Source organism: Camelus ferus, chromosome 4, assembly GCF_009834535.1.
Source record: "Camelus ferus isolate YT-003-E chromosome 4, BCGSAC_Cfer_1.0, whole genome shotgun sequence".
In the NCBI taxonomy this organism is placed as follows: domain Eukaryota; kingdom Metazoa; phylum Chordata; class Mammalia; order Artiodactyla; family Camelidae; genus Camelus; species Camelus ferus.
Window position 1 is genome coordinate 47,775,536 of NC_045699.1, and position 26,684 is coordinate 47,802,219.

Sequence of the window (26,684 nt, forward strand, 5' to 3'; positions counted from 1 at the left end):
GCAGTAAAGTCAGGATTCAGACCCTGGTCTGTCTGTTAAATCCAGTGTTTTGCCCAGACTGTACCACCTGTCAGTCATATTTTCAATCTGAAGTGAATTTCTGTTTTCACACCCTAGTAGTTTTCCCTTGACTGTATCCTCATTTAAGAAGGAAATCTTCATGGATGTCTAATGTGGAACTAGGGTAGAAAACTTTAAGTGGAAATGGTGCATTGCCTTGGTTTCCAGTGAGGTGAGTGTCAGAAAGTTTGCCAACAGCAGCTCCTTCGGGATGGTCTTGGTTTCCAGATTCTCTGGAAAATTTCAAAGCTACTTAGATGCCTGACAAGTTGTTGTTAAAATAATGAACAAAGAGCAGTATAAATCTAAGTTAGAATAAAGGTCTTTATTTCTATTGGTACTTCTGAACCCTAGAAGTGTTTGAGGGTTTTTTGTCATCAAAAAGACCTGGCTCAGCCTCTCAGCCTCTGAGCCAGGTGCACCTGTGGGTCATAGAAGCTGGGAGTGTGGCAATAACCTCACATATATTCAAGGAATCAAAAAAATGGAAAATAAGGGGGAGGCTATAGCTCAAGTGGTATAGTGCATGCTTAGCATACGCAAGGTCCTGGGTTCAATCCCCAGCACCTCCTCTAAAAACAAAACAAATAAGTAAACCTAATTATCTCCCTCCCAAAACAAAATAAACAAAACAAATGGAAAGTAGTGAGTGTTGGTGAGGTTATGGAGAATTTGGAACCCTCATACATTGCTGGTACGCATATTAAATCATTTGTTTAGCCACTATGGAAAAACTTTTTGGTAGTTCCTCAAAAAGTTAAATGTAGGATTATCATATGACCCAGCAATCCCACTCCTAGGTATATACCCCAAAGAATTGAAAACCGTTACACAGGCAAATACATTTAAAGGCACGTTTGGAGCAGCACTATTGACAGTAATCAAAGGGTGGAAATAACACAAATGTCCATCAGTGGAGACATGTAAAAACACATTGTGGTATACATACAATGGAATATTATTCAGCCATAAAAAGGAATGGAGTACTGATACATGCTATAATCTGATGAACCTGGAAAACATCATGCTAAGTGAAAGAAGCCAGACACGAAAGACTGCATATTGTATGATTCCATTGAAATGAAATGTCCAGAATAGGCAGAGACAGAAAATAAGTTAGTGGTTACTCAGGGTTGGGGAGAGGAGAGAATAGAGAGTGACTGCTTAATGAGTGAGAGATTTCCTTTTGGGGTGATAAAAATGTTTCAGAACTAGGTAGAGATGGTGTGGTTGCTCAACACTGTGAATGTAATAAATGCCACTGGACTGTTCACTTTAAAGTGGTTATTTTTATGTTGTGAGACTTTCACTTTAATTAGGAAAACAAGAAAAAGTTCAACAGCCCTCTCCGCCCTTTTGAACTTGGGATCTTCCCAGTAGATACAGGGCAAAAGAAACACCTAGCCCCCATCCTTGTGGGGACATGATAAAATGTGCCTTGTGCTACAGTTGGATCTTTGTGCATTCACTCATCTGAGCATAAATTCCCACTTACTCAGCCCATGGCCTCTGAACCAGGTCCTGGGCTGCAGAGGGTACAGCCTAGGGGGAGACACATCCCGCAAATTAAAAAACAAAACAAAACAAAACTCCGTGATGAACCCAGCACAAGAGGGTTGGCTACTCAAGTAGCAGGGTGTCTCGAAAGAAAAGGGGCCTTTCTCAGACAGCGGGCTTGGACTGAGCTGATTCGTGTCATTGGCCGCCAAATCCCTTGCGACAAATGCATTCTTTTGTTGTTCATGGAAATGAAACATTTTTTTCAGGGCCTTCAGGAGCTCGTCTGCAAAGGTGGGAAGAGGGAACTCTGAGCACAAGGATATCGGTGCAAGGGAGAGGGGTGGGTAGGAGGGGTACCCCCTGCGCCCCGCCCCGAGACTCAGGGGAGCCAGCGGCCGCGGCTCGGGGAGGTGGGGACTGCGCGGGGCCGCGCTCCCGCCCTCCTCGGCGCCGGCGGACCCGCAGGCGGCGGGTGGCCCGCGAGGGGGCGGCGGCTCCTGGGCTTTGTGGCCGCTGCGCGCGCGGCGGGGCCTGGCCGGCCGGGGGCGCGCCGCCGCCGCCGCCGCCGCCGCCGCCCGGCGCTCGGAGCCCGTGGCCCTCCCGGTGCCCAGCCTGAGAGAGGAGCCGAGGCCGCCCGCGCTCGCTTCTCGCCGGCCCCTCCCCCGATCGCCGCGGCCGCCGCGCCGCCGCTGCAGGTAGGAGGCTCCTCCGCCGGGCTGGCCGCAGCGGGGCGGGGGCGGGTGGGAGGGAGGCGCGGGCCAGGCGAGCGGGGGCCTAGGGGCTAGCAGGGCGGGCTTCCGGCCCAGGCGCTACGACCCCTGCCCCGCAGGCCGGGCAGCCGCCTCCGCGCGCCACGATGGGACTTGGTGAGTGAGGCCGGCCTGCGGCGTACAAAGCTCCAGGGCGCGGACCTCGGGAAGATTCAGCGGCGTACCCAGGGTCGGGGGACTCTGGATCCCCGGGGACAGAGGAGCCGCTTGGGAGGAATCCAGATGGCCCGCAGTGCCGAGGTCTCCCCATCCCAGGGTCCCCACTGTATGCCGAGCACTGTGCTCAGCGCTTTTCCGTACTTGTCTCCTTTAAGACCCCTTGTGCCCAGTCCAAGGGTGTAATGGGAGGGGACCCCCCACTCGGAGGCCGAGGGCCGAGCATCACACTGGTGCCCGCCTGACCTTGGGAAAGCACCTTTACTCTGAGCCCTTGGATGCTGCTTCTGTAAATGGGGGTGAGGTGGCAGGGGCGGGGATGGTGGCGGTGGAGTGCGTGGTGTAATGCCTACCCCCAGGTAGTATTGTGAGAGATACTGTGGGTAAATGATCATAGCTAAATTTTGAGCACTTTCTGTGTACCAGGCCCTGGGTACCAAACAGTTGGCATGAGTTATCTAATTAAATTATCACACTGGCACTGTGATGTAGCTACTGTAAATTGCACGAGTAATCTTTATTTGGGAGTAGGAAATAGTGAAGAATTTAGTCTCCCTATTCTGATTCATGGGATTGGGTGTCTCTTAGGTATGGTAACATTTAAAGCCAGTTAGTAGGATAATATCAGGGCCAGGGGTGTACATTTCAGCATGTCAGATAAGTCAGTTGTGTTACCAAGGAAATTGTTGAATGTTAATTCAAAAGCACAGTTCCTGAGTTAGCACTGAGGACTGCTGTGGGAGTTTGGGGCCAGTGAGAGGCAAGGGGTGGATTGGGAGGAGAAAAGAGGATTCTGAAGTTCTGGAAGAGAGTATGCAGGAAGGGGCCAGTGTCTACCATCTCAGCAGCTTTCTGGACCAGCATTCCATCCTGCTTTTAAGAGATCAGGCATCCAGCCCTTAGAGACCAGGCCTCATGTCTGGGACTGGGAGGGAGGGGGCAGCATCCTGGGGAGAGATCACTGGGTTGTCCTCTTATTCCCAGGCCACCCTAAAAGTATTCAGATGGGTTGAGAGCCAGATGGTGGTGCCTCCTAAAATGCCATGGTCTCTTCTCATGAGTCTTGAAAATTTTTTAATGTTTGAAGAGATTGGTAAGATACTTAAAATACAGACACCTAAATGATGTAATGAAGGATTGTGTTTTGAATACAACTATATTCACTTGGTTAGAGAAGCAGGAAATTATTTTGGGGTTCAGTTTGGGGAGAACTGGAAGGCTTTGGACTCTGAAGAAGGAAAAGAGAGGCGGGAAGGCCCAGGGACTGCACCTTGGGGAAAGACGATAGAAGAGCCGAGGACTCCGTAAGACCCTGTGCAGAACATCAAAACACCCTACTCAGTGTTCCGCTACCCAGGAGGCACCCCTTCCTCTCCCAGTTTGTGATGGTGTCTTACTTGAGTGTAGTAGAAGGTCGGGGCTGCACTCAGGCTGCCTTTCCTTTTGAGTGAACAGGAAAGGCTTCTTGGATAAGGGTTATTTTATTTTATTTTTAAAATTTATTTATTTTTAAAACTTTTTTGGGGGGGTAATTAGGTTTATTTATTTTTTAATTTATTAATGAAGGTCCTGGGGATTGAACCCAGGACCTCGTGCATGCTAAACACAGGCTCCACCACTGAGCTATACCTTCCCCTGGGGGAAGGGTTATTTTAAAACCAGGCCTTGAAGGACAGGGTGTTTGGGCACATGGTGATGGTGAAAGTAGAGAGCAGTGTGCCTAGTGGAAAAAGCTGTTGCTTTGGAGAGACAGTGGGAGATTCAAATCCTAGCTCTGCCATTTCTCAGCCATGTAATATTTGTAAGGCTAAAACAATGTTTTTTTCAATGCCTGGTAGGGAACTCAACAAGCACTAGGACCTTTTTTCCTGTCCAGTGGTGACATTTGTTTAACACTTGTCTGCTGAGCACCAATCTTATGCTGAGTCATATGCTTCGTGCCGGGGATACTGGAGATGAGTCAGAAATTATGTATTTCCCTTAGGAATTTCCCAGTCTAGTAAGGGAGACAGACACAGTGAGCAAATTACAGAAAATATGGGAAGTGCTGCAGTACAGTCATATACAACTGGCAGTGAGCTCACAGAAGAGTATCTCATTCATTTTGGATTCATTCAGGGCCAATCTGCCTCTTTAACAAGATGAGTATGAGGCATTATCATAGAGGTTTTGAACACTACACCACCTCCTAATGTCTACCTTTTTTACCTTTGCCTTGTCTTTGCCCTGATATTCTGTCTCTTTAAGAAATCTAGTTGCAGTGTGTGCAGAGTTTGTTAGCTGCCTCAAACTCATTTAGGAGGACGCTGTTATAAAGAAAATAAATGTAACAGCCTGGGTGTTAGTTGAGGAAGGCTTCCCCAAAATTTCATGAGAATTAGGCCTTGAGAGATGAAGATGAGCCCTTGGCAGACCTTAGGGTAAAGTATTCCAGCCAGAGAAAGCCCCATGTCCTGAGGCATGAGAACACAGCAGGTCCAAGGGCATGAAGGTGAGTTTGGTCTGGCTGGGTTGAAAGATACATGGAAAGGGTGGTTTGGGGTGGGGTGGAGGGGGCACTGTAATCGGAGCAGATCTGGAAAGGCCTTGAATGCCATGTGAGCAATTTGGACTTTATCACTTCAGCAGTGGGGGAGATGTCAGAGTTACACGCAGGACAGTGGCTTCATCACCGTATTTTAGGAAGATCCTTCTGGGAGTTGTGTGGAAGAGGGGCTGGAAGTCTGGGAGATCACTTGGGAGACTTTGGACCTGACCTCAGACAGAGGCAATGAGCATGGGAGAGAAGGGATATTGAGGTAAAACGTATAGGTTTTGATGACTGGTTACGTGTGATTGAAGAGCACATTGAGGTTTCTGCTTTGAGCCAAGTTAATGTGGCTGAAATCACCAGAAATCAGGAGGTTTGTAGGTGGCGAATAATTTGTTTGCTTTTGGAGATTTCTGAGGTCCCTGTAATGGACAGCTAGATAGAGGTGGCTGGTAGACAATTGGAAATGTGTGTGGTGCAGAGGAGAGGATGGGGCTGGAGAGAGGTTCTCCCTGACACCCCTACTTTCTTTTGAACAAACACCAAGAATCAACTGTGTGCCAAAGATCCAGATAAAATGTAGTTCCAAGCCTTAGGATCTCACGCTCAGCTAGGGGAGACCCTCCAGCATATGGATAGACTGCAGTACAGAGTAATTCTGGTGGCTGTAGTAAAAGGTAGTTATCTGGGACCCTTGGCCCAGAGATGTTGTTGCTGAAGTGGTGGGAGTAGAGGAGGGAGTGCACACAGATGGAGTGTGAACACCTACAAAAGGGGACTTTCTTTGCTTTTTCTTTTTTACACAGCTGGAACATTGATTATAAGAGTACAGTGGTGTAACATGGGTGCTGATGGGCAGCACGTCTTTGTTCTTTCTTTCACAAGAGGATTTTCTGTATTGTAAAAGCACTTTCTGTGGAGGGTGCTTTAATCATGATTCTAAGGGAATTTCAGGGAGACTGGGCTGGGGAAGGGGAGATGGTTTGGGATGGAGCTATGGGGGAGGGGGAGGAAGGGGTCAGGACTTTTAAGAACCTGCCTTTGGTTTCCAGAGGGAACTGTGGGAGTAGGAGGACGGGAGGTGGGAGCTCTTGCCTTAAACACAAGGCTGGTTCTGCTGACAGACACACTCAGACACAGATGGTAAAAATAAACACTTCCGAGTTACGTGGTTGCCTGAAGTGGGTGGTGAAGGCGAAGAGGGAGAACATTAGAGGAAGCAAGTTTAGCGCTAAGTTTAAGGCTGGAAAGCCCTCTTAAGGAAGGGAAGAAGATGGAGAGGGCACAGGTGAGTGGACATCCTGGGCAGACCAGTCTGAACATGTGAGAGCAGGGACTTGGGAAGGTGTGTACAGGAACAGTCATGTCTGATTACTCTTACCTCTGGATGAAATGAAATCAGAAGGTATCACAGTTGTAGAGAGGCTCTTAAAAATGTGGCATACAATACAACGTACAAGAAGAAGCCAGGAAATGATTTTTGTTATGATAAATCCTTTATAAAAGGAGAAATTTAAGATAATAGAACATCTAGATATGATTAGTGAAAAATGGAAATGGCGAGCCGGTTAGTTTCAACATATATTCCACAAATATTTATTGAGTGTCTCCTGTGTACTTGGTGCTCTTCGAGGAGCCGGGGCTACAGTAGTGAACGAGAGATCTAATCACCTGCTTTAGACATTCACTTGGAACTACTTAACCTTCTGAGTTAAATCTGGGCATGGGTCTTAAATTGTCTAAATTGCTAAGATCACTTTGTTCTGTTGCAGTGTTCTTTCATTGGCTAGCAGCTCCACTAGCCTCGTAAATAATCAGAAACTGCCATCCATGTGCATTTGGCAGAAAACTGTGGAAATTAGGTTGCAGAAAATCCACTGTAGCAGCAGTGCTAGTATGGACTGCCAGCACTGGATGGGGCTTCAGAGAACACCCGCTTCAGCTTTATAATTTAGAGGAGTCAACAGTCAGGGAGAAAGGGGGACTTGCCTAATGTCACACAACGAGTGTCAGAGTTAAGAGCAGTGCCCTCGGAGTTTTCAGATAGGATAGTGGAGAAGGCTTTAGGGTACCTAGCAAAAGGGCATCTGGCTGGTGAGAGGGTTCCAGCGAGGAGGTGTGCGGGGAGGGGTTGAAAACAAATCCTGAGGCTTGGCTTTTAGGCCCTCCTTGGTGACTAGGACTCCAGGAAGCCCCAGACTTTGCTCTGAGCCTCAGTTTCCTCATCTGGAAAATGAGAGGATTGGACTGAAGTACCTTCCTCATTTTAATATGTTAGGCTCTATGTTGTTTCCAGAAGAGGTTGTTTGGGGGACGCTGAGTCAAAAGACCAGGATAGGAAATTGCCTCTCATCTCTTTAGAGCAAACTGATCACCCATAACCTCTTTGTAAACCCTGGGGTTGGACAGGGGGTACAAGCTCTCTGGTGTCTTTTCATTCCTTATCCTCTTGAAACAGGGCCCCACCCTTACGATCTCATTTGATCTTAATTACTTCCTTAAAGGCCCAGTATCCAAATACAGTCACCCTAGGCGTTAGGGTTGCAACAAATGAATTTTGGGGGGGGGAGGGTACAAACGTTCAGTCCATAACAGATGGATTTTTAAGGTGGATATTGAATATACTTATTACAGCGCCTTCTGGTGGTTTAGTCAGTGTTATTGTTTTGGAAATTATGCTGATTGCTTCCTATTTGTTCGTTTTTTATATTGGAATCCTGCTCTTTTATTTCATTCTGTCTCTGGGTCTTTGCCTAGCCCAAGAAGAGCTTCCTTTGCATTTGGATTTTGCTATTTTTATTTGACCATTTTTACTTTAATGCAGGTTTTGGCAGTACTGATTGTTTTATCACGTATGATACTCATTCTCTGTATGGGAGGCAGTTTTACATCTATATCAAAATACACTCATTCGCTAAATTTTGCCGAGGGCCCACTATAGGAGGGTCTCTGGGCTGCTTGTACTACAGCCACACAGAAGGGTGGGTAGCACTCTGTCTAGTGGAACAGCAGACGGAAAAGATGATCCATACTGAGCAGAGTTGGGGGCCTGGGAGGGGCAGTTTCTAATAAAAGCTGATATAGCAGAGAAGGCTTGTTGTGTTGCCATCTATAACCAATTATGGACATTCCTGAGCAGTTTTAAGCTAGAATGTGTTGTCTAGCCTCGAAGTTTCTATTAATAAGCTTTGCCCAGAGATCTCTTTCTTCAGGAAGTGTTTGTTTACTTAGGACTGTCAATCAAGTGCTCAAGCAGAATGTTAGTGTTCAGTTCCCCTGAGGCGTGGACCGTTTTAAAGCTCCATGTTATTGCTGCAGTTACTTTTCAAATATGCATTCTCCTCAGATCAACAGTGGAAATTATTTCAGAACTCTGGTTAGAGTGAAAGAAGTGCATCTGGGGCAGATGAGGGGATGTGGACTCTAGGTTTGAGACATAGAAGGGGGAGGTGATGGGAGTAGGGAGGGAAGGGGAGGGGAGGGAAAGAGCCCACAAATGGAGACAGAAGCAGGTACAGCTCCTGCTAGGTAACTCTAACCTAGGACTTTGCCCTGCTGATAATTAGATTACTAATTGACATGTAATTTGAGCAGGGGCACTAGGGGCTGTCACTAGGTCTGAAAGAAGAGGGCTGGGCCAAGAGAGAGCAGCATGGGTGTGGAGTCAGACGGGTTTGAATCCTGGTTCTGCTCCTTACTATTTGTGTAACCACAGGCAAGTTACTGAGCCTCACTTTTCTGATCTGGGAAATAGGAATAATAATTGGTTAGTGGAGATAAACAGCCTGCTTCATGAGGCTGTTGGGGATCCATAGGGGACCTTTAGGGTGCACCTTCTCATACCAGAATCCCTTTAGAGCCCTGCAGGATGCAAGCCACATGGCCAAGGGAGGCCTGCTGTTCTACAAAATTTAGCACAGTAAATTGGTAACTCTGGATTTACTTAGCTAGTGATTAAATAACAATTTAGTTAATAGCCTATTAATGGTTCCCAGGTGTTGGTAATTCTGAGTATTTGCTTTTGAGAGCAGTTGTATAATTTCTTCCGGTACTTTCATAAAGTTTTTTTTTTTTTTTTAACAGTGTGAAAAACGATGCTCTTAGGGGCTATTTTTGGGAGAATTAAATGATACAGTGCATATTAAGCAGTTAGAATAGTGTCAAACCCACAGTAAAGGCTCAATAAATGTATCTGCTATTGTCATTATTGCTGTTATTAGAGACTCAGCTGACCACACACTTAAGGTCCTTTGTGAGTTTAGATTCCCCACCATCCCACCACCACCTGCTGGCAGCTAGTGGTACTGCACACATTGTGAGAAAGAATTATTAAATTGCTTGAAACTATGTAGTTTCAATTCCACTAAGTATAACAGGGACTTAGTTCTGTCAGAGTGTGGCTTATTTGCCTGAGAGCTGCAGTGCATATATCACTAAACAATGAAGGGACATTTCTCATCTCCCCAGTTGGCAAAGATTTAAAAAATGTTAACAGCAAAAGTCAATGAAGTGGGAACGTCAATTGGTACACCAACCCTGGAGGACAGATGGTGATGGAACAAAAGTCTTATGTGTTTTTATCTTTTGTGGCAACCATTCCTCTTCTAGGAATTTATCTTGAAGAAATAATCAAGGATAGAAAAAAAGATTTATTTAGGAAGAAAAATATATAATGTAAAATAGCATTACCTGTAATAGAACAAAACAGGGAACAATCCCTTTTCTATTTGTGAATCAGATTCTTAGTCTTCATGACAGTGATTCTGAAAAGGAGTGGGGCATTGGAGAAGGTAAACATCTCTTGGGGGCAGAAGAGTTGAGATGGGCATTATTTCAGAATCTGCTTTGAGGGCTGTGTAGTTTAAGAACATTCAGTATACCTATCGATTCTGTAGTAAAAACTATAGGACATAAAGTTGGACATAGACATCTTGGCAGATAGAGATAATACAGAAAGACATCTTGGCAGATAGAGATAATACAGATAGAGGTAATAAGAAAGATATATTGTAGGGAGTGTGTGTTAATAAATTTGTTTGGGAACATTGATGTATAGGATATAGAAATATTGATGAAGGTGAAAAATTAATTTTTGACCTTTGGGGAAGGAGGGGCCTGGGTTGAATCATCGTAGGAACATTAGAGCATCATGACTAAAGCCCAGGCCTGGGAATTTAGGGGTGCAGGGACTGTCTCCAAAGATAAATCCCCCCTTGTTTAGCTTTGCCCAAGATCTGAGGACCAAACCACCTTTGACTTGTCTGAATCTTTTGATTTCTGATATTGCTGTGTCCATGACTGAACGTGAGGCAGGTTATCTTGAATATGGAGACACTGATCACGCTAACCTTAATTCTGGGGAGGAGGTGGTATTTAGTGGGAGACCCTGATCAGGTTCTGCTGCCCTCCTGTAAAGCCCACATTCCATGGCCTCAATTTTAAGGTTCTCTGATCTGGCGAGGACCCTTCCAACCTGAGGTCTAACAGATTTCAGTTATTTACAACTACAGTAACCTCTCCCCAGGAGTAGCTGACTTATAATAGTGTGATTTTAAATCGGTGTGCTGTAAACTTAAAAGCCACAGCCTTTCCCTACTTTTTATTATGGAATTCCTCAAATGTGCACAAGGATCAAGAGAAAAAAATTCAGTGAATCTTTGTATACCCATCATTCTTGTCAATATTCAGATGTCCCATTTTTGGCCAGTAGGACTCTTTTCAAGTTAGTTTCTAATTCTTTTGATACGGGTTGGTCAGTTTCAAATGGACTACATCATCAGTATCTTGATGCTTGCCTGTAATCCTGAAAAAATCAGAGGCTTAGGGAACGTAAGGAGGACTGGGCATGTTGGCCCTTTCCACAAAGGGGACATGCACCATTTGCTTTATTGCTGCATTCTCTGTTGCCTAGCTACATTCTTGCCATAATTTATCTGAGATTAATTTTTGTTGGAAGTTTCCTGGGATTAAAAGGTGTAGGAAAGTGTAGGGTCATAAAATGCACATAGGTTTAGTGGACTAAGACATTTACTAAGCACCTATTGTGTGAAAGATGCTGGTGCAGCACTGGGGAGGATGGCAAGATGACCCAGGGAGTCATGGCTGAGTAATTTGAAGTCACCCAAGGTGAAAGCCCAAGAGATAGTTGTGAAATGATAATCGGAATACCAGACTTTTCAAAGCCTAGAAGCAGAGAGTAGAACAGTGCTTACCAGGGACTGGAGATAGAGGGTGGGGGAAATAGGGAGATGCTGGTCAAAGGGTACAAAGTGCAGTTACGTAGGATGAATAAGTCTAGAGATCCAATCTATGGGAATGATGACTATAGCTGATACTACTGTGTTGAATATTGGAAATAGGATAGAGTAGCTTTTAGGCACTCTCATCACACACATAAAAAGTAACTATGTGAAAGATGATATCTAGTTTGTGGTAATCATTTCACTATATCAAATGAAATTTATGTATGTTAAATATATACAATTTTTATTAAAAATGTAATAAAGTATGTAGACTTTAATAGTGATAAGGGAGAATATGTCATTTCAAATTTTTAAAATAAAATTGATACCTCTTACTATAATGTGAACAGAGATTTTAAAGGACTATGTATAATAAAAATGGCTATTTTTTGGTATGTTTAAAAAAATGATTAGTAAACTATTAGGACAGTCCAGGTTCTTGACTTCTCAGGTCACCATCTTTGTGATCTTGTGCAATCCATTTCACCTTACTGGCCCATAGTTCCCTCAATTGAAAAGAAGGATAAGGAGGATGTGGTAGTATATGTACACAAAGGAGTATCATTCAGTCACAAAAAAGAAGGCTATCCTGCCATTTGCGACAACATTGATGGACCTTGAGGTATTATGCTAAGTGAAATAAGTCAGACAGAGAAAGACAAATACCATCTGATCTCACTTATATGTGGAATCTTAAAAAAAAATCATTGATATAGAGAACAGGTTGGTGGTTGCCAGAGATGGGGGTTAGAGGGAGGGAATGGGCAAAATGGGTAAAGGTGGTCAAAAGGTACAAACTTCCAGCTATAAAATAAATAAGTCCTGGGGGTGCAATATACAGCATGGTGACTATAGTTAATAGTATTGTATATTGGAAAGTTGCTATGAGAAGAGATCTTAAAAGAAAAAAAATTGTAACTTTGTGGTGATGGATGTTAACTAGACTTACTGTGATGGTCATTTCACTATACATATATTTATATAAAATCATTGTTATATACCTAAAACTATTATAATGTTATATGTCAAGTATATCTCAATTTAAAAAATCCATTGATTAGTAAATGGATATAGACTGTGCTACAACTATAAAATGGAATATCATTCAGCAATGAAAAGGAATGAAGTATTGATACGTGGTACAATGCAGACAGACTGAAATCATTATGCTCAGTGAAAGAAGCAAGTCACAAAAGACCTCATATTGAATTACTCCATTTATATGAAACGTAGGGGGGAAAAAGTGGTGTTGGACTCAAGCTCTAAACATCCAGGCCCTTACACCTCTGAAATTATATAAATTACTTACAAAGAACTGTACACTTGTAAAAGAGGCCCTTAGACCTTAAGGATCACAGACTCCAAACCGTCATTTTAAAGATGAAGAAACTGAGGTTCCTGTAGGACCATGGACCTATCCAAGGTAACAGACAGAGTGATGGAAATGTCAGATCTTTTAGGGGTGATTTCTTGATGATTCTAAAACTTTGATAGTATTTACATTATCTGTTATATTTGACCACACGGTGACTTCTCTTGCCTTCAGCTGTGATAAAACTTTGAGAGAACTGCCTAACATTATGAATTTGGGGAATTATCAGTTCCCTAGCATTAAGCAGAAATAAATGATCACATTAGAATTCCACATAGATGTTCCAGCTTTTCTTTTTTGGCTGCTCTGTACCAGATAATCATAAAATGGCCAAGATCTACAGCAAAGGACCTACTTGAAAATCTGCTTTTAAGTAAAACCTCATTCTTGGTAAACTTTAAAATTTTTTTCTTTTTTTTTTTTCTTTTCCCGTTTGTCTCTGTGTGGTATAATTATGAACGTTTTCTTCAGAATATCATGATTCACCATTCATGGAAAAGAAAGTATTGGATGTCAGAGAACGGAATCAAGACAGGGATTAAGCTTGAGTGATTCGCCGACGTTTTTATTGCTAGAGTTAGTAATGATTGTTTCAAACTTCCTGTTCCAGGCTAGCTAACAGCCAGAAGAAACATAGTGGAAAATGCAAAACAACGAAATTATAAAACCTGCCAAGTACTTCTCAGAATTGGAAAAGAGCATCCTGCTTGCTTTAGTAGAAAAGTACAAGTATGTGCTGGAGTGTAAGAAGAGCGACGCGAGAACTATTGCCCTCAAGCAGCGCACCTGGCAGGCGCTGGCCCACGAATACAACTCTCAGCCCAGCGTGTCCCTGCGGGATTTCAAACAGCTGAAGAAGTGCTGGGAGAACATCAAGGCTCGGACCAAAAAGATTATGGCCCATGAGAGGAGAGAGAAAGTGAAACGGAGTGTCAGCCCGCTGCTGAGCACGCACGTCCTGGGGAAGGAGAAGATCGCCAGCATGCTGCCCGAGCAGCTCTACTTCCTGCAGAGCCCGCCCGAGGAGGAGCCCGAGTACCGCGCGGATGCCGCCGCCCAAGGTATGGGTTCCTGACGCCAGCTCGCACGTTCCCCTGGGGGGCCCGGTGCACGGTGCAGATTTCAAATCCTTAATTTCTAGGGAATTGATAAAAAAGAAACTTTCCTATCAAACTTGCCCTTCCCAACTCAAAACTTCTGACTATACGAGATGCTCAGGTCATGTTGTACATAAAAACAGAAGCTCTTGCTTACCTCCCATGCCGTCTCTCTTAAAGAGGCCTCACTTATCTCTTAATTACCTAAGAACGGAAAATAAGGAGCTCCATTAAAGTAGTTAACGAAGTACCTTAGTTGCTTATCTCAACGTATCTCAGATATATGACAGAGAATTTGTTTGAGGATTTGTATTTATTCCCTCGATCGTATTTTTTTGTTAAAAAAAATTATGTGCAAAGTACTGCCGTTAAGGTACTCAAAAGGCCACGTGAAGAAAGTGAACTATTTCAAACTTAAGGGAAGTACAGAGACTAGGGTAGCAAACTTCCATGGAACAGTCACCCAGATTAAAAACCAGCATTCGTCCCATTATAATATTGTGATCTATAGTTTTGGTTTGTGGCACTCCAGGAAACTTGAGAAATTCTGGAAAAAAATCATTTTAGTTTTAATATACTTCCAATGAAAAAAGAAAAATATATCATACATAATTCCTAGGGAAGAGAGAGACTGTCATATAATCAAGGCTGTAATGAAAGTGTGTCATGGCTTTAAAAAGTTGGAATTAAGGGGCTGTAGAAATGTCTCCAGGCAAAGGGAAGATGAGAATGCATACAGATTAACTGCTGATAACTCCTGCCTCTTTTAAGATAGGAATGGCCAGTTTATATAAAGAGTCATTGCAGTTTGTGGAAAATATACCTTGAAAGCAGAGGAGGATTCTTGGGAAGGCCAAAGGGTTGCTCATAAGGTGCTCCAAGTACCCAAGAAGCATTTGCCTAGGAAAATCCAATTTTTGGCTTGCAGGATGAGAAATTCACTTATTAGTGTCCCCAGAGTAAACTGAGCTCTGAGGGACTGGTTAATTAAAAGTTACTAAAAAATTATTTAAAACTAAGAATGTTATCCTTGTAGGGTGGAAAAGATAATAACCAAGCGAACAGAGTACACGTTTTTGATTAGCACATTATTTTCCCCTGTTGGCAGATCATCCTGGGAAGTTAAATTACGATCAATTTTTTTTTTTTTTTTTTTTTGCTGATCATTGACCAAAGTTAAGTCCAGGGGGCCAGTTGGGCAACTGTTGCAGTGAATGTCAAGAAATCCATGCATTGTTTCCCAGGGTAGGAACCCTGTGGCTGAGTTTTGATTCTTGGGTTCCCCTGCCAGGGCACCTCCCGGAAGACAGTGTTTATGTGGACACTGCCAGCTCTCTCTCACCTCTCCTCGCTGCTGCTTCTATGGTGGAGGGGCCTGCTGCTAAGTGACAGTGTCCTTGCTTTGGAGGTGTTTATAGCTTCAGCTGATTCCTCTCCATTATGCTGGCCTTGGAGCAATTCAGTGTCTGTGAGGCAGTGAAAGGAGAGGTGCTGGTGGAGGGAGGGAGTGAGGGAGGTGAATCAGCAGGGCTACTTTTCAAATTGCTTATATTCCCTGGGAGATGTTGCCCAGGAAGATGGTGGTGTGGACTGCTTTCAGTTCACTTTGCAAATCTTTGATCTGGATTATTGCGTATTGATTTCTTAGGGTTATTCTAAGAGGACAGTCTTATTCCCCACTTTCAAATTCTAGGGTAGGATCTAGAAAGTCCATTACACAAATTTTTTTCTCTTTCTTTTTAGAGGAGATGATGTAATTCATTTAGTCATAAACAGAATTTATAAATTTCCAGCAAAAAGGGAATAAATATGGATTCTCAGTGTCCTTCCTGTAGGGACGTTTGCTAGACAGTCACTTGTAAAAGAGATTTATTTTAAATTGGATGTTTGTATGTATATGACAGGTGAGACTTCTCTTTTTACTGGTGATTATTAAAGTACAGCCATATGCTGTCTGGTTCCTGTTTCCAGGTCAGATCTGGAGGGAGGTGGAGAACAGGGCTGCTTTGCCAGTTGGGAACTGTGTCCAAAGTAACCTGTTAACTCTAGTAGTTAAATACTGGAACTCTTTCCGTACAGTACAACAGCTTTGAGTTTACCTCACTCATTTTGCATTTCAATTTACTTTTAAGAAAGAAAAAGAAAGCTGGAATTGTTAATCATCCCTTCTGGGTCTTGTTGGGAAAAAGGTTGAAAACCTGCAATAGGGTTATGACTCTCATTCCATTGTGTGTATTTTGATACAGGGACTCGTGTGCGCGTGCATGTGTGTGTGAGTATCGCTAACGCAGTGCTGTCCAATACAGTAGCCACAAATCACATGAGGCTGATAAGTACTTGAAATGTGGGGAGACTGAATTGAGATGTGCTCAAAATATACACACTATATCTTGAAGATTTAGTACCCCCCAAAAGAATGTAAAATATCTTACTAATAATATTTATATTGATTGAATGTTAAAATGATAATACTTTAGATATATTGGATTAAAAATACATTACTAAAATTAATTTCACCTCTTTTTACCTGCAAAGGTGGCTATGAGAAAAATTTTAATTACATTTGTAGCTCATATTATATTTCTATTGGACAGCTCTGTTCTAACACCTTATAGGGTGCCTGGCAGAATTAGGTGCTCAAGGATTTGTTGTAATTAGTTAGACAGGAAGGAGCCTAGCAGTATTCCACTAGAGATCTCCCTCCAACTCTTTCTTCTGTGAGGTGGTTTAAACTGTGTCTTCTTGATCACTGTCCCCCACAAATTCTTAGCTTTGTCAATGACTTTCTTGAAATGTACATCTGTATTTGAACACAGTATTCTTAAAATTTAACACTTAGGAATGTATTTGTAAAAATATGGTATTTTCCCCTTATATATATATTAGAACTTATACCCTGTAGACTTAGGATATGTGATAATTTGGCTTTGACACCCATCTTCCATTATCTTTGGGGGAACAGATTGGCAGAACAAACTAAGGGAGCCAACAAAATTTGCTAGGGGTGCTTGGGAGGGTAGGATGACCAAATGTCAAGTCTATTTTAAAAAACTAAGCTTTCAAGTAGCACTCAAATATCTCAAGAGAACTTACATTTAATTTCATGTGCTCTGGTTTCTCTACTATAAAGCTATAATCCACTAATGCAAACACAGGTACTCAAAGCTATATTAAATAATGCAAGCATTTTTTAATAAATTGCATTATTATCACTGTTTAGTCCAATCCTGTTCTTTTGGGGTGGGATCTCCAGTGCAGGGGACTGACATATTTCCAGTCATGGCACACGAGCATCATTAGTCTAGAAAAGCCCTTTTTTGTGTGTTACTTACATGTTTATTCCTTTTTTATCCCCATTCACTAGTTTCATTCTTTTCTCCTGCACTCTGATCATTCTAATGTGCTTGCATAATCTCTCACATGTTCTTGAAAGCATGCATTGGTGTTGTGTGTGCATGTATTTTAAATTTACATAGACTAAAAATAGTACTACAGATACCATTCCTTTTTCTCCTGCCTTTTTTCACTTCGAATGTTTTTAAGATCTGTTCCCATTGCAGTGTGTAAATCTGATTTGTTTCTCTTAGTTGTTGCATAATATTCCATAGTATGCCTCAACCATATCTTATTTATCCATGCCTCCTGGTCAGTCCTGTTTACTTTGTTCCGTTGAGAAGAGCTAGGCTTTGGCATGTATGCAGTTTCCATCCCATCTTTTTCCTGCTATAGGAGGTTTTCCTGCTGAGATTAAACTTAGTCAAATTGCCCCAAGTGGAAGAATACCCCCTTGATTGTGTTTTCTGATCCCAGGAAAGCCTTCAGGCCTTCCTGTCCATTTGGCCCAAGATCGAGTTGGTTTTCTGTTTCGGGTGGTTTTGTTTTACCTGGAAGAGAGATTGCATGGTATGGGTCTGCAGCAGGTGGCTATTCTCAGGATAGTCATTTTCCAATTAAAAGGAGATTCTCCCCATCTCAACACTAGCTTCCATTCATTGGAGCTAATGTTTGTGTGAAGTTAATTAACTACTCCATCGGGTTTCTCTAGTTTTAAGCCCTAGCTTCTGCTAGAGTCTTAAGGGGCCTGGCTTTTTAAATTTAAAATATGTATGTTAGCACACATTTAAACTAAAAAAATTAATAGTTTTAAAGTAGAGTCATTTCTCTGCTCCCAGATGTAAACATACTATCTTCATGTTCACAAATTTGGAGATCAAAATTTGGAATATACATCCATTTTCTTAATAATAGATGGTCTTGTAGTGGATACAACTTGGAGACTGTATTTCAAGATACATAAGTGATCAGCTGAGCAAGCAACATAGTGAGAGGCTGGGTGTTGTAGTGGTTGAGCTTGGACTTTGGAGTCATGCAGACCTGAGTTGGAGTCCTGGTTTTTTCAACTACTTAAATAACTTTGGATATTGTGTTTGGTTTTCTAATAATACCTCCCTCAGAGGGTTGTTGTAAGGATTTAATCAGTATTGCAAAGCACTAGCCTAGTGCCTGGTTAGCTACTCAGAACATGGCAGCTGCTGCCATCATCATCATCATTGTCGGAAGGCCCCTAACACCAAGAACTACTGAAATAAAAATGAGCATTTAGAAATTGGGAGAGATGAGTAGCATTGCTAAGGTGTGAACTTCAAAGACTCAGAGGAGTATCCAGAACTATCATCTGGAATGAAATCAAAGAGAAAGAGGCTAAAGGTACCAAAAAAACATCTAATGTATCCAGTCTTCAAAGAAGACAATTTCAGATCTGAGACTGGAAAGGAAACGGATGAGGTAATCCTCTTTGCATCTGATCACATCTGATGGACGCTATTCTCAGTGCCCAGCCTTTCCCATCCCTTTGTCCCGTGCCTCAGCTCTCCACTCAGAACACGTTCTTTCTGCACAGTTGCGCTGTGTTGAGAGGGATGTGAGCCACTGCAGCCGATTCAGCCCGCACACGTTTCTTACATGCCCAGCAGTGTATTGGGCCCTGGGCTGGGTTCTCCAGGAGGATGAATTAGAGGCAGTCTGTGTCTTCAAAGTGTTCAGAGACCTCAAGGTGAGGTAGTTAAACCGCCAGTTTTAACAAGTTCTGTGCCAGAGGCAGGCTCAGAAGGCAGTGGGAGCCCTGAAGGAAGGACATCTAATTGGGGCTACAGCTGCTGGAGCTGGAAAAGATTCCTAGGGAGACATTTTCATTATCTCTGGATGACACAGAAGTCCTTTTTAACCTTCTCTTTCGAAAGTAAGTTTTTACCTTTTCTTTTATCTTAATTAGGGACTAGTTATGGTTGTTACCTAACCCCTTGGAGTGAAATCATCTAAACAGTAGCCATTGTGCCTTTTATTAACGGAGTGTTACAAGTTAGGTTCCCCCAGTAGCCATTAACATTCCCGGCATCCCATCTTCTGGAATAATGGAGCGGACACAATAATGTAATCAACTCTGTTACTAAATTGATATTATTTTTCTCCAAGGAGATGATTCTCATTATTGGAAATGTAAAGCTTCCCAAGGAAGCACTGGAGGCACAGCTAGAAGGCTCCACAGGTTAGTGGAGTTAGTGGTTTCCTTATTGAAACTCCCTAATTGACACTCATATCATTGCCCTATAAAATTACTAGTGCAAACATGGCACCACCAAAGTGACATCCTTTTGTATCCTTTTTTTCCTCTTGTGTTCAAAGCTTCAGCCTATAAATATTTACTAGGCATCCGCTATGTACCAAGCACAATAATTGGTGCCCAAGGATAAAAGAAATGAATAAGGCATGGTCCCAAAATAATACCCGAATGTGTTAAGTGTTGTAACAGAAGAGAAAGGAGAGAGCTGAGGTTTCACGGAGCAAGTGGCATTGATCCTGAAGTACGGGTTAGGTGGGAGACTGGAGTAAGAGTGTGTATTTGAGTGAGGGGGTGGGACAAATAGTGAGCCCAACTTCAGGCTGAAGGAACAGTGAGACAGAATTATGAGAGGGGAAAAGCATGGCCTTTAAAGATTGTGGTAGGATTGAAAGATACACAGGGTATTTTGAAGAGTAAGGCAAGAAAGATAAAGGAAGGTCAGAACCAGATTATGAGGGTTTAGGGTGGACTGAAAATAGAGCCAAGGATAGGAACCCCAAGGGAATATTTAAGTCTGAATCCTGAAAGAAGACCTCAGAAGAAACAATCAGAGAGGAGGCTGTAAAAAACTTGGGAGAGAGCAATAGTTCAGAAGCTAATAGAGAAAGAAATTTCAAGGATTGTCAAGTGCTTGGGAGAAGTTACACAAGAGGGACAATAGAACATGTCTTTGGGATCTGAGTACTGACCCCCCGATGGCAGTGCTAGAGGCAACCGCCAGATGTAGGAGACTGAAGGGAAGTCTGAGGAAGTTAAGCCAAGGAGTGTAGGCTCATCTCTCAAGGAAGAACCTTTGTAAGATGGCTCTCCAGGGGAGGAGTTAAGATCTGTGACCAGGACCCAGAGCAATGGTGCCTTTGTGGAGACTAAGCAGAAGTGTTCATGACTGAATGAGAAACTGACAAAGGGAGATCAGACTGAGGGGGAACTTAAACCCACCGTTGGCCTCGTACGGAGGTCTTTTGCTCCCTGGGAGTTGGGCACATTTCATTTTAGAACTTACATCAACATACCAAGGTCTCTGATCCTTGATAAGCATGGTCTCTGACTATTGTTCCTGTCGTTTGCAGTGCCAGGAATGATCTGATGAATGAAACCCTTTATCATTGCTTCTTAAGGGAAAATTGCTTTTGCTTTATGGGTTTTTAAGAAGTCAGATGATGTAGCAAGGGTTTCTGTAGACGTGCAGACCAGAGCAGATGCTGTGTTAGATCATCCTGTAACAGGGGGAGCCTGTCATTTGAAATAGGATTGATTTACTCTCTGCCTGTAAAATCTTTGAACATATGTTTTCTGCTACTGTTTTTCAGAATCATTTGCTGTTTCAAATAGAGAACTGTGCGATGATGAGAAAGAGTTCATACATTTTCCAGTATGTGAGGGGACCTCTCAACCTGAACCCTCGTGTTCAGCTGTCAGAATAACAGCCACTAAAAACTACAGGAGCAAAACCTCTCAGGAAGGTGCTTTAAAAAAGATGCATGAGGAAGAACACCATCAACAAATGTCCATCTTACAGCTGCAGCTGATACAAATGAATGAGGTGCATGTGGCCAAAATCCAGCAGATAGAGCGAGAGTGTGAGATGGCAGAGGAGGAACACAGGATAAAAATGGAAGTTCTCAATAAAAAGAAGATGTATTGGGAAAGAAAACTACAAACTTTTACCAAGGAATGGCCTGTTTCCTCATTTAACCGGCCCTTTCCCAATTCACCCTAAGACTGTGGGGGTGGCTCCCTTGTAATTAACCTGTGTTGGCAAAGAAAGTCTGGAACGCGAACGTGCGATCAGTAACCTGTAACAGCTACAACTAGGAAAATTAGAGCGGTAGTAGTCACTTACTTAAGAATATATTCAGGTAAACAGCTGCACCCTACGTACCCCTGAAGTGGCAAAGAAGCTGTTAGAGTCTCCTGAAAATTATCACTATGAGTGCTATCATTCTGAATGTAACGTCTCTTAATTAGAATTCATACAAGAACCATGTGTGAGTGTTGTTGTTGTATTTTTTAAATCAAATGCAAGTGTGACCATAAAGGAGCGTGGCTGGTTTTTGCGGGTGGTTTTTTTTGGTTTGTTTGTTTGTTTTAATAGACAGAAGACCTTTTCTATCCAAATGAACACCCTCCCATTGACAGTGGCTGTCCTAGGAGGACACATGTTCCTCCAGCGATGATGCTGTTGCTCAGGACTTGCCAGAGGTCTTTCCGGAATCTCCACAAGAGCTGTGGCACACTTTTCATTTTTTCAGTGTCATCTTTTGAGTGTGGATTTCCTGTTTTCAAACAGCCCAACCTATGGAAGGATTTTTTTTTCCTAATGTGGCTCATAAACTGCCTTTTAAGGCTTTCCTTTCCCCAGAGAGGAGTTCCAAATAATGTCTCCAACAGGGATAGCTTTGTTGGAATTAAGGGTGTAACTGCTTTGAGGGAGAAATGTTCATTTAGATTTCTACATTCTGTCCTGCTTGTTTTATTAAAAGATAAGACTTGCAATTTTATAGTCACACACTGTATGTTTTTCAGAGGTGCTGTCTCCCCCACTGTGCTGTAGTTTTCGCCTCCCCACTGTAGAGTCCTCCCAGCTTTGTTCCACTGGGTTAATGGGTGCCCTTGATTTTCATCTTCAGCCACCTCAGGAAAGGCCCTTCCCTCGCCGTGCTCCTGGTGCTAGCTAATAGGAATGCTGCGTAGTTGCATTACACAGTTAGCATTGGCTTTTGCAGAATCCATTACCGGTATATTTGGGACTGTGATTGAGAAATGGATATTTTGCCTGAGTGTGATATAGCTTCTCCTGTAGCCTAATGTTGAAAACAGCCTTGAAAGTTAGGCACAGCAGTAGCTGGAGGAAGCAAAGTGACACTTCAGTGCCAAGGCAGGTCAGCAGTTTCTGAGAATGAAATTTCAAGGCCACGTGGGGGGCGAGGGGGAGTATGTGTGGCAGAGGCTGCATGGGGCGTATAGGACTGGCAGTGAGGGCCTGAATTCTGAGCTTGGCTCTGCCTCAAGTGCTGTGTGACCTTGAAGAACTCCATTTAGTTCTTGGCCCTGGTGTTTCCTGTCTGTAAAACAAGGGAGCTGGTCTAGATAACGTTCAGCATCTGCTGTGACTCCTTGACCGTGATGTGGTCTGCACGGTCTTGAATGGGCACCACTAACGTCATCACTGTTCAGAGGGCAAGGGCCAACAGGGAGAAGTTGTTTACTGCGTTGGCTGAGTGTCCCTCCTTTCATAATTTTGGAATTTGGGCCCAGGATACTGTAAGCTTAGTAAATTACGTACATACTCATACATGTACTGCATAAAACGTAAATGGCTATCAATTTATTTTATACATTGATCATATTTGAAATATCTTAGAGGAGCTGGTTATTTAAAGGAACACTGGGAAGACTAGTCTCCTTTCAAAGGAAGGATCCTTTTTGTAAGGATCTGTATTCTTAGTTTTTACCAAATGGACCCTTTAGAGAAGCAGCATCTGGAAAAAGTCCCAAGCTTAACTGATTCATGGGAGACATTAGGGCAGGGACTGGCAGGGCCTCAACACAGGTGTGAACTGAGAAGAGCTTGCCTTTGCTTTGCCTGTTGCTCCATCTGGGAATCTCCTTAATCTTCAGAGTCTGGAGTGGGGCCTGAGACTCTGCATTTTACACAAGCTCCCGGGTTCTGCCAATTCAGCTTGTCTGGTCAACACGGGACCCTGCGAAGTTTTCGCTTTATTCTCCAAAAGGGCCATTGGGTTAGGTATATTTTTGTGCACAGCATTGTGCTGGGTATTATTCCTCTCTCAGAATTTACCACCTAAGCACACAAATAACAATGTAGAACAACACAAAAAATGCTCACATACATAACGGAACTATAAAAAGCATCGAACTAATTCCTAACTGAACAAATAAAAGCTAATTAAACCAGCAGGCTCAAGTACCTTGTTCTACTGTTAATGGTATTTATGAGTTTATACCGGTTTTCAACCTTGGCTATGCATTAGAAACTGTATCTTATAAATAGTTAGTCTCACTGGGTCCCACTCCCAGGGGATTCTGATTCAGTTTACCTGGGTTGGGGCCTAGTTCTCTATATTTTTCGGAAGCTTTAAAGGGGGATTATAATACACAATTAGGACTGAGAATCATTGATATAGAGTTCACAAATGTGTCTCACTTGGTCCTTACTCCTGTGAGGTCCTGCAGAAGTGAGGAAATGATGCTCAGAGAACTACCTGCACCAGGCTGAAAGCTAGTGAACGGCAAAGCAGAACCTCAGTCCTAGGTCTCTCGACTCGAAAACAAATAGCCCTACCTGCTAGCCCCCCACGCCATCCCTCAAAGCTATATCAAGGATTTGCTGTATCCTGAGAGCCAGATCACATATACAGGATACTTGTAATGCCTCCACTCAGTGAACAGGTATATCCCAATTCATTCTAGTTTTGAGCAGTTCCTTGCCTGAGGTGGAAATGCAGTAACTGTTTGTTATAGGTACTGTAGAGGATTGATAGATCAATATTAAGACACAGTTCACCATCCCCCACCCTGCCAAATCATGGACCCAGCCCAGTATGGGAGGTAAGACATGTATGCAGCTGTCATGTGCTTGATCAGTGCACATCTTCTAGTGCATTTGTATCTCAGAGCAGGGAACAAAGAAGCTTGAAGGAAGGCCTCCTGGAGGAGGTGGCATTTGAGCTAAGTCTTTAGAGTTGGTATTTTTGGCTTGGAGATTCAGAAAGGAGAGGAACTTCACTAGACACAAAGTCCTGTTGAAGATTCAGGATGAGACACACAATTGGGAGAACATGGGGAATTTCCAAATTGGGCAGTAACCTGATCAAAATTGTGCTCCAGGAGGAAGATTAGAAGATGGAACTGAGTTTAGAGAAGAATGTGAGTCCAAGAGACAAAGCAGGAGCATTTGGCCCCTGTTAGGATGAGATAATAGGAGGACCTGGAGGAGGCTGTAGTAAAAATGAGGGAGACCCACGTGAAGGGCATTGCAGAGTGGAATCAGGTTTGGCAGCAGATTGCGTTTGTTGGAGGCAGGGGTAAAGTTTTAAAGCTAGATGCCTGAAAGAATGATGCTGCCAACTGAAATAAACAAAGAATGCATTTCTGGTGACATCCTGGGAGAGCCCTAGACACAGACTACTGCAGTTGTCTCCCACCCAGCCTCAAACGCCAGCACACCTCCTCCCTCTGCCTCTTTAGCTATCACCCCTTTCCCTGACTTCTGTCTCTTTAGCTGCCATGCTGCCTCTTCCACCTGTTCAGTGGACACTTTAACCCCTCCCTGCTGAGTCCTCCACCCCACTCATTTGGTGCTGCCTCTGCCATCAGTATCTCCATCACAGCTGGTGATGCGTCAGTCACCATCTCTTATGATAGCTTCACACTTGAAAGATCAAAAAAGATTACAGTTGACCTTTAACAACCAGGGGCTAGGGGTCCCAACCCTCCCCCAGCAGTGGAAAATCTGTGTATAATTTTACAGTCAGCCCTCCGTATCCACATCTGGGGATTCGGCCAACCACAGATGGTATACGGTATGGTACCCTTTTATTGAAAAACATCCAAGTGTAAGTGGATCTGTGCATTCAAACCCGTCTTGTTCAGGGGTCAACTGGGTATCTTTACCTTGAGCTCCAATTATTTTCTAGTTGGCATCCACAAATTTCAGGGTTTCTTTTTGTGTGTGTGTGTGTGTGTGTGTGTGTCCCACGGGTAAAGATGCCTTGGCTAAGAGGTGCTGTTAATTCCCATGTTTGACTATTACAGCCCCTTTACAAATCTGGAACACAGAATCCTACCCTATTAAGCATGAAACGACTAGGAAATATCTTAGAAATTTTTCAAAGAGAATCGTAAAATGCATTGGCCTTTTTTTTTTTTTTTTTTTTAAACAAGAAAGAGAAAGGAAGAAGAGAGGTGGCATGGTGGGGCAGTGCATTTCAGTTGTCAACAGCTTCTGCAGTGTCAGGTCAATTACATCAGCACTTGGTTTAGACCCGGGGAAAGGAATGGTTTTGCCTCTTAGGAATGTCAGAAGGACCTGATGATTACATTTGGCAAAGCCATGAAGAGTGGCTCTGTAATGTCATTGCTAAGAATTACCCTTTCAGTAGCATCTCTTGATGTCTGATCTGTTCAGATGGAATGACACTTCTTTTCTGCTGTGGCTTTCCTTTCTGTCGGGCTACTTCCCAGCTGGTCCTCTTATTCTTGTTCACCCTTACTTCTATATCATTCAGGTTTTCTCTTCTGTCTTCCTCCTTCCCAGCCCTGTTTCTCCAACCCTTCCTTCTGCTCCCACAAGAGTTTCCACTCTCCCCTGTTTTAGAGTTGGAGTCATGTGAGAATGTGTGTGAAGGAAATACTTGCCAAAAACCAGCAGAGCCGCCATTTATCAACAAGGTGAAGTGTAGCCGTTAGATGAGCCAAAATATCAACCATCTACTTCCATGTTGCATCTGCTACTTTTGTGTTGGTGGGACTCAGAAGTCATGGGAGAGGTCACCAGTGATTGGTGACTGCAACAGATTCTTTTTCTAATTGTGCTATGTATTATGCCCTTCAACACGACTTACTAATGTCTGCCTCAGTTTCCCCATCTGTGAAAGTGGTGTAATACTTATCTACCTCCCTTGAATGTTGTGAAGATTAGTCTATGTTAGTCAAGCACTTTTGAAATAAAGAGTGATTGATGTAAAGCATTTTAACATTATTGTTGTCATTGTGATATGGATGCCCTCCTGTAGAGATGCTGCCCTGTAGGGGACGTACCTACATATACCATGGTTTAGGAACACCCAATATAGAGGATTTCCATAGCAGATACAAGGGTGTGATTTTTTTGTGAGTGAAAATTTTCAACATGGCATTTCCTTAAACAGCCCTTTGGTTCATTTCGAATGAGATTCAATTATAGAAGAGTGATTTATGGAAGATTTTTAAAGAACATATCTATTGAGCCTCCATTACCTGATATAATAGTTGGGTTTGCAAGCTGATTATTAACCTAACAGTGCAGTTTATCATCATTAGGTGGAAAACTTCAATTTCTATATTATCCAGATGCCCAGATTGTGCGTGAAGGTTCTTTCACTCTTGCCGCTGATTAGAATGGACAGAATGGTGATCCTGCTACTTGTAAGTCAGAGGATCGCAGCTCGTTTCACTTGCAAAATATCCTCATAGCACTGCCAAAGGGGGGCAGGGGGCAGACTCACCATGGATGTCCATCAGAGTTGGGGGGGTTCTCCAGCCATAAACTTGGGCTCCCTTTCTTAACTCCTGCTGACTGCTAAGAGATTTAATTAGGTTCTGGTTTTGAGTTT

At 43.1% G+C, this 26,684-nt stretch overlaps 1 protein-coding gene across 4 annotated transcripts in view; it reads left to right on the forward strand.

Annotated features, from left to right (window-relative positions):
* Window positions 1-26,060, forward strand: part of MSANTD3 (Myb/SANT DNA binding domain containing 3) — a 32,270-nt gene extending 6,210 nt beyond the window's left edge. The window contains exons 1-3 of one of the 4 annotated variants that reach the window (XM_032478094.1): window positions 1,671-1,851; window positions 13,241-13,691; window positions 20,658-26,060. In XM_032478094.1, coding sequence (XP_032333985.1) covers window positions 13,274-13,691; window positions 20,658-21,067 — 828 coding nt within the window. In that variant the 5' untranslated portion in view covers window positions 1,671-1,851; window positions 13,241-13,273 and the 3' untranslated portion in view covers window positions 21,068-26,060. Of the gene's footprint in view, window positions 1-1,670; window positions 1,852-2,015; window positions 2,256-2,332; window positions 2,427-13,240; window positions 13,692-20,657 lie in introns of those variants that run through there. The other 3 variants (XM_032478091.1, XM_032478093.1, XM_006185237.3) reach the window with 3 other exon arrangements.
* The last annotated feature ends 624 nt before the right edge of the window (window positions 26,061-26,684 follow it).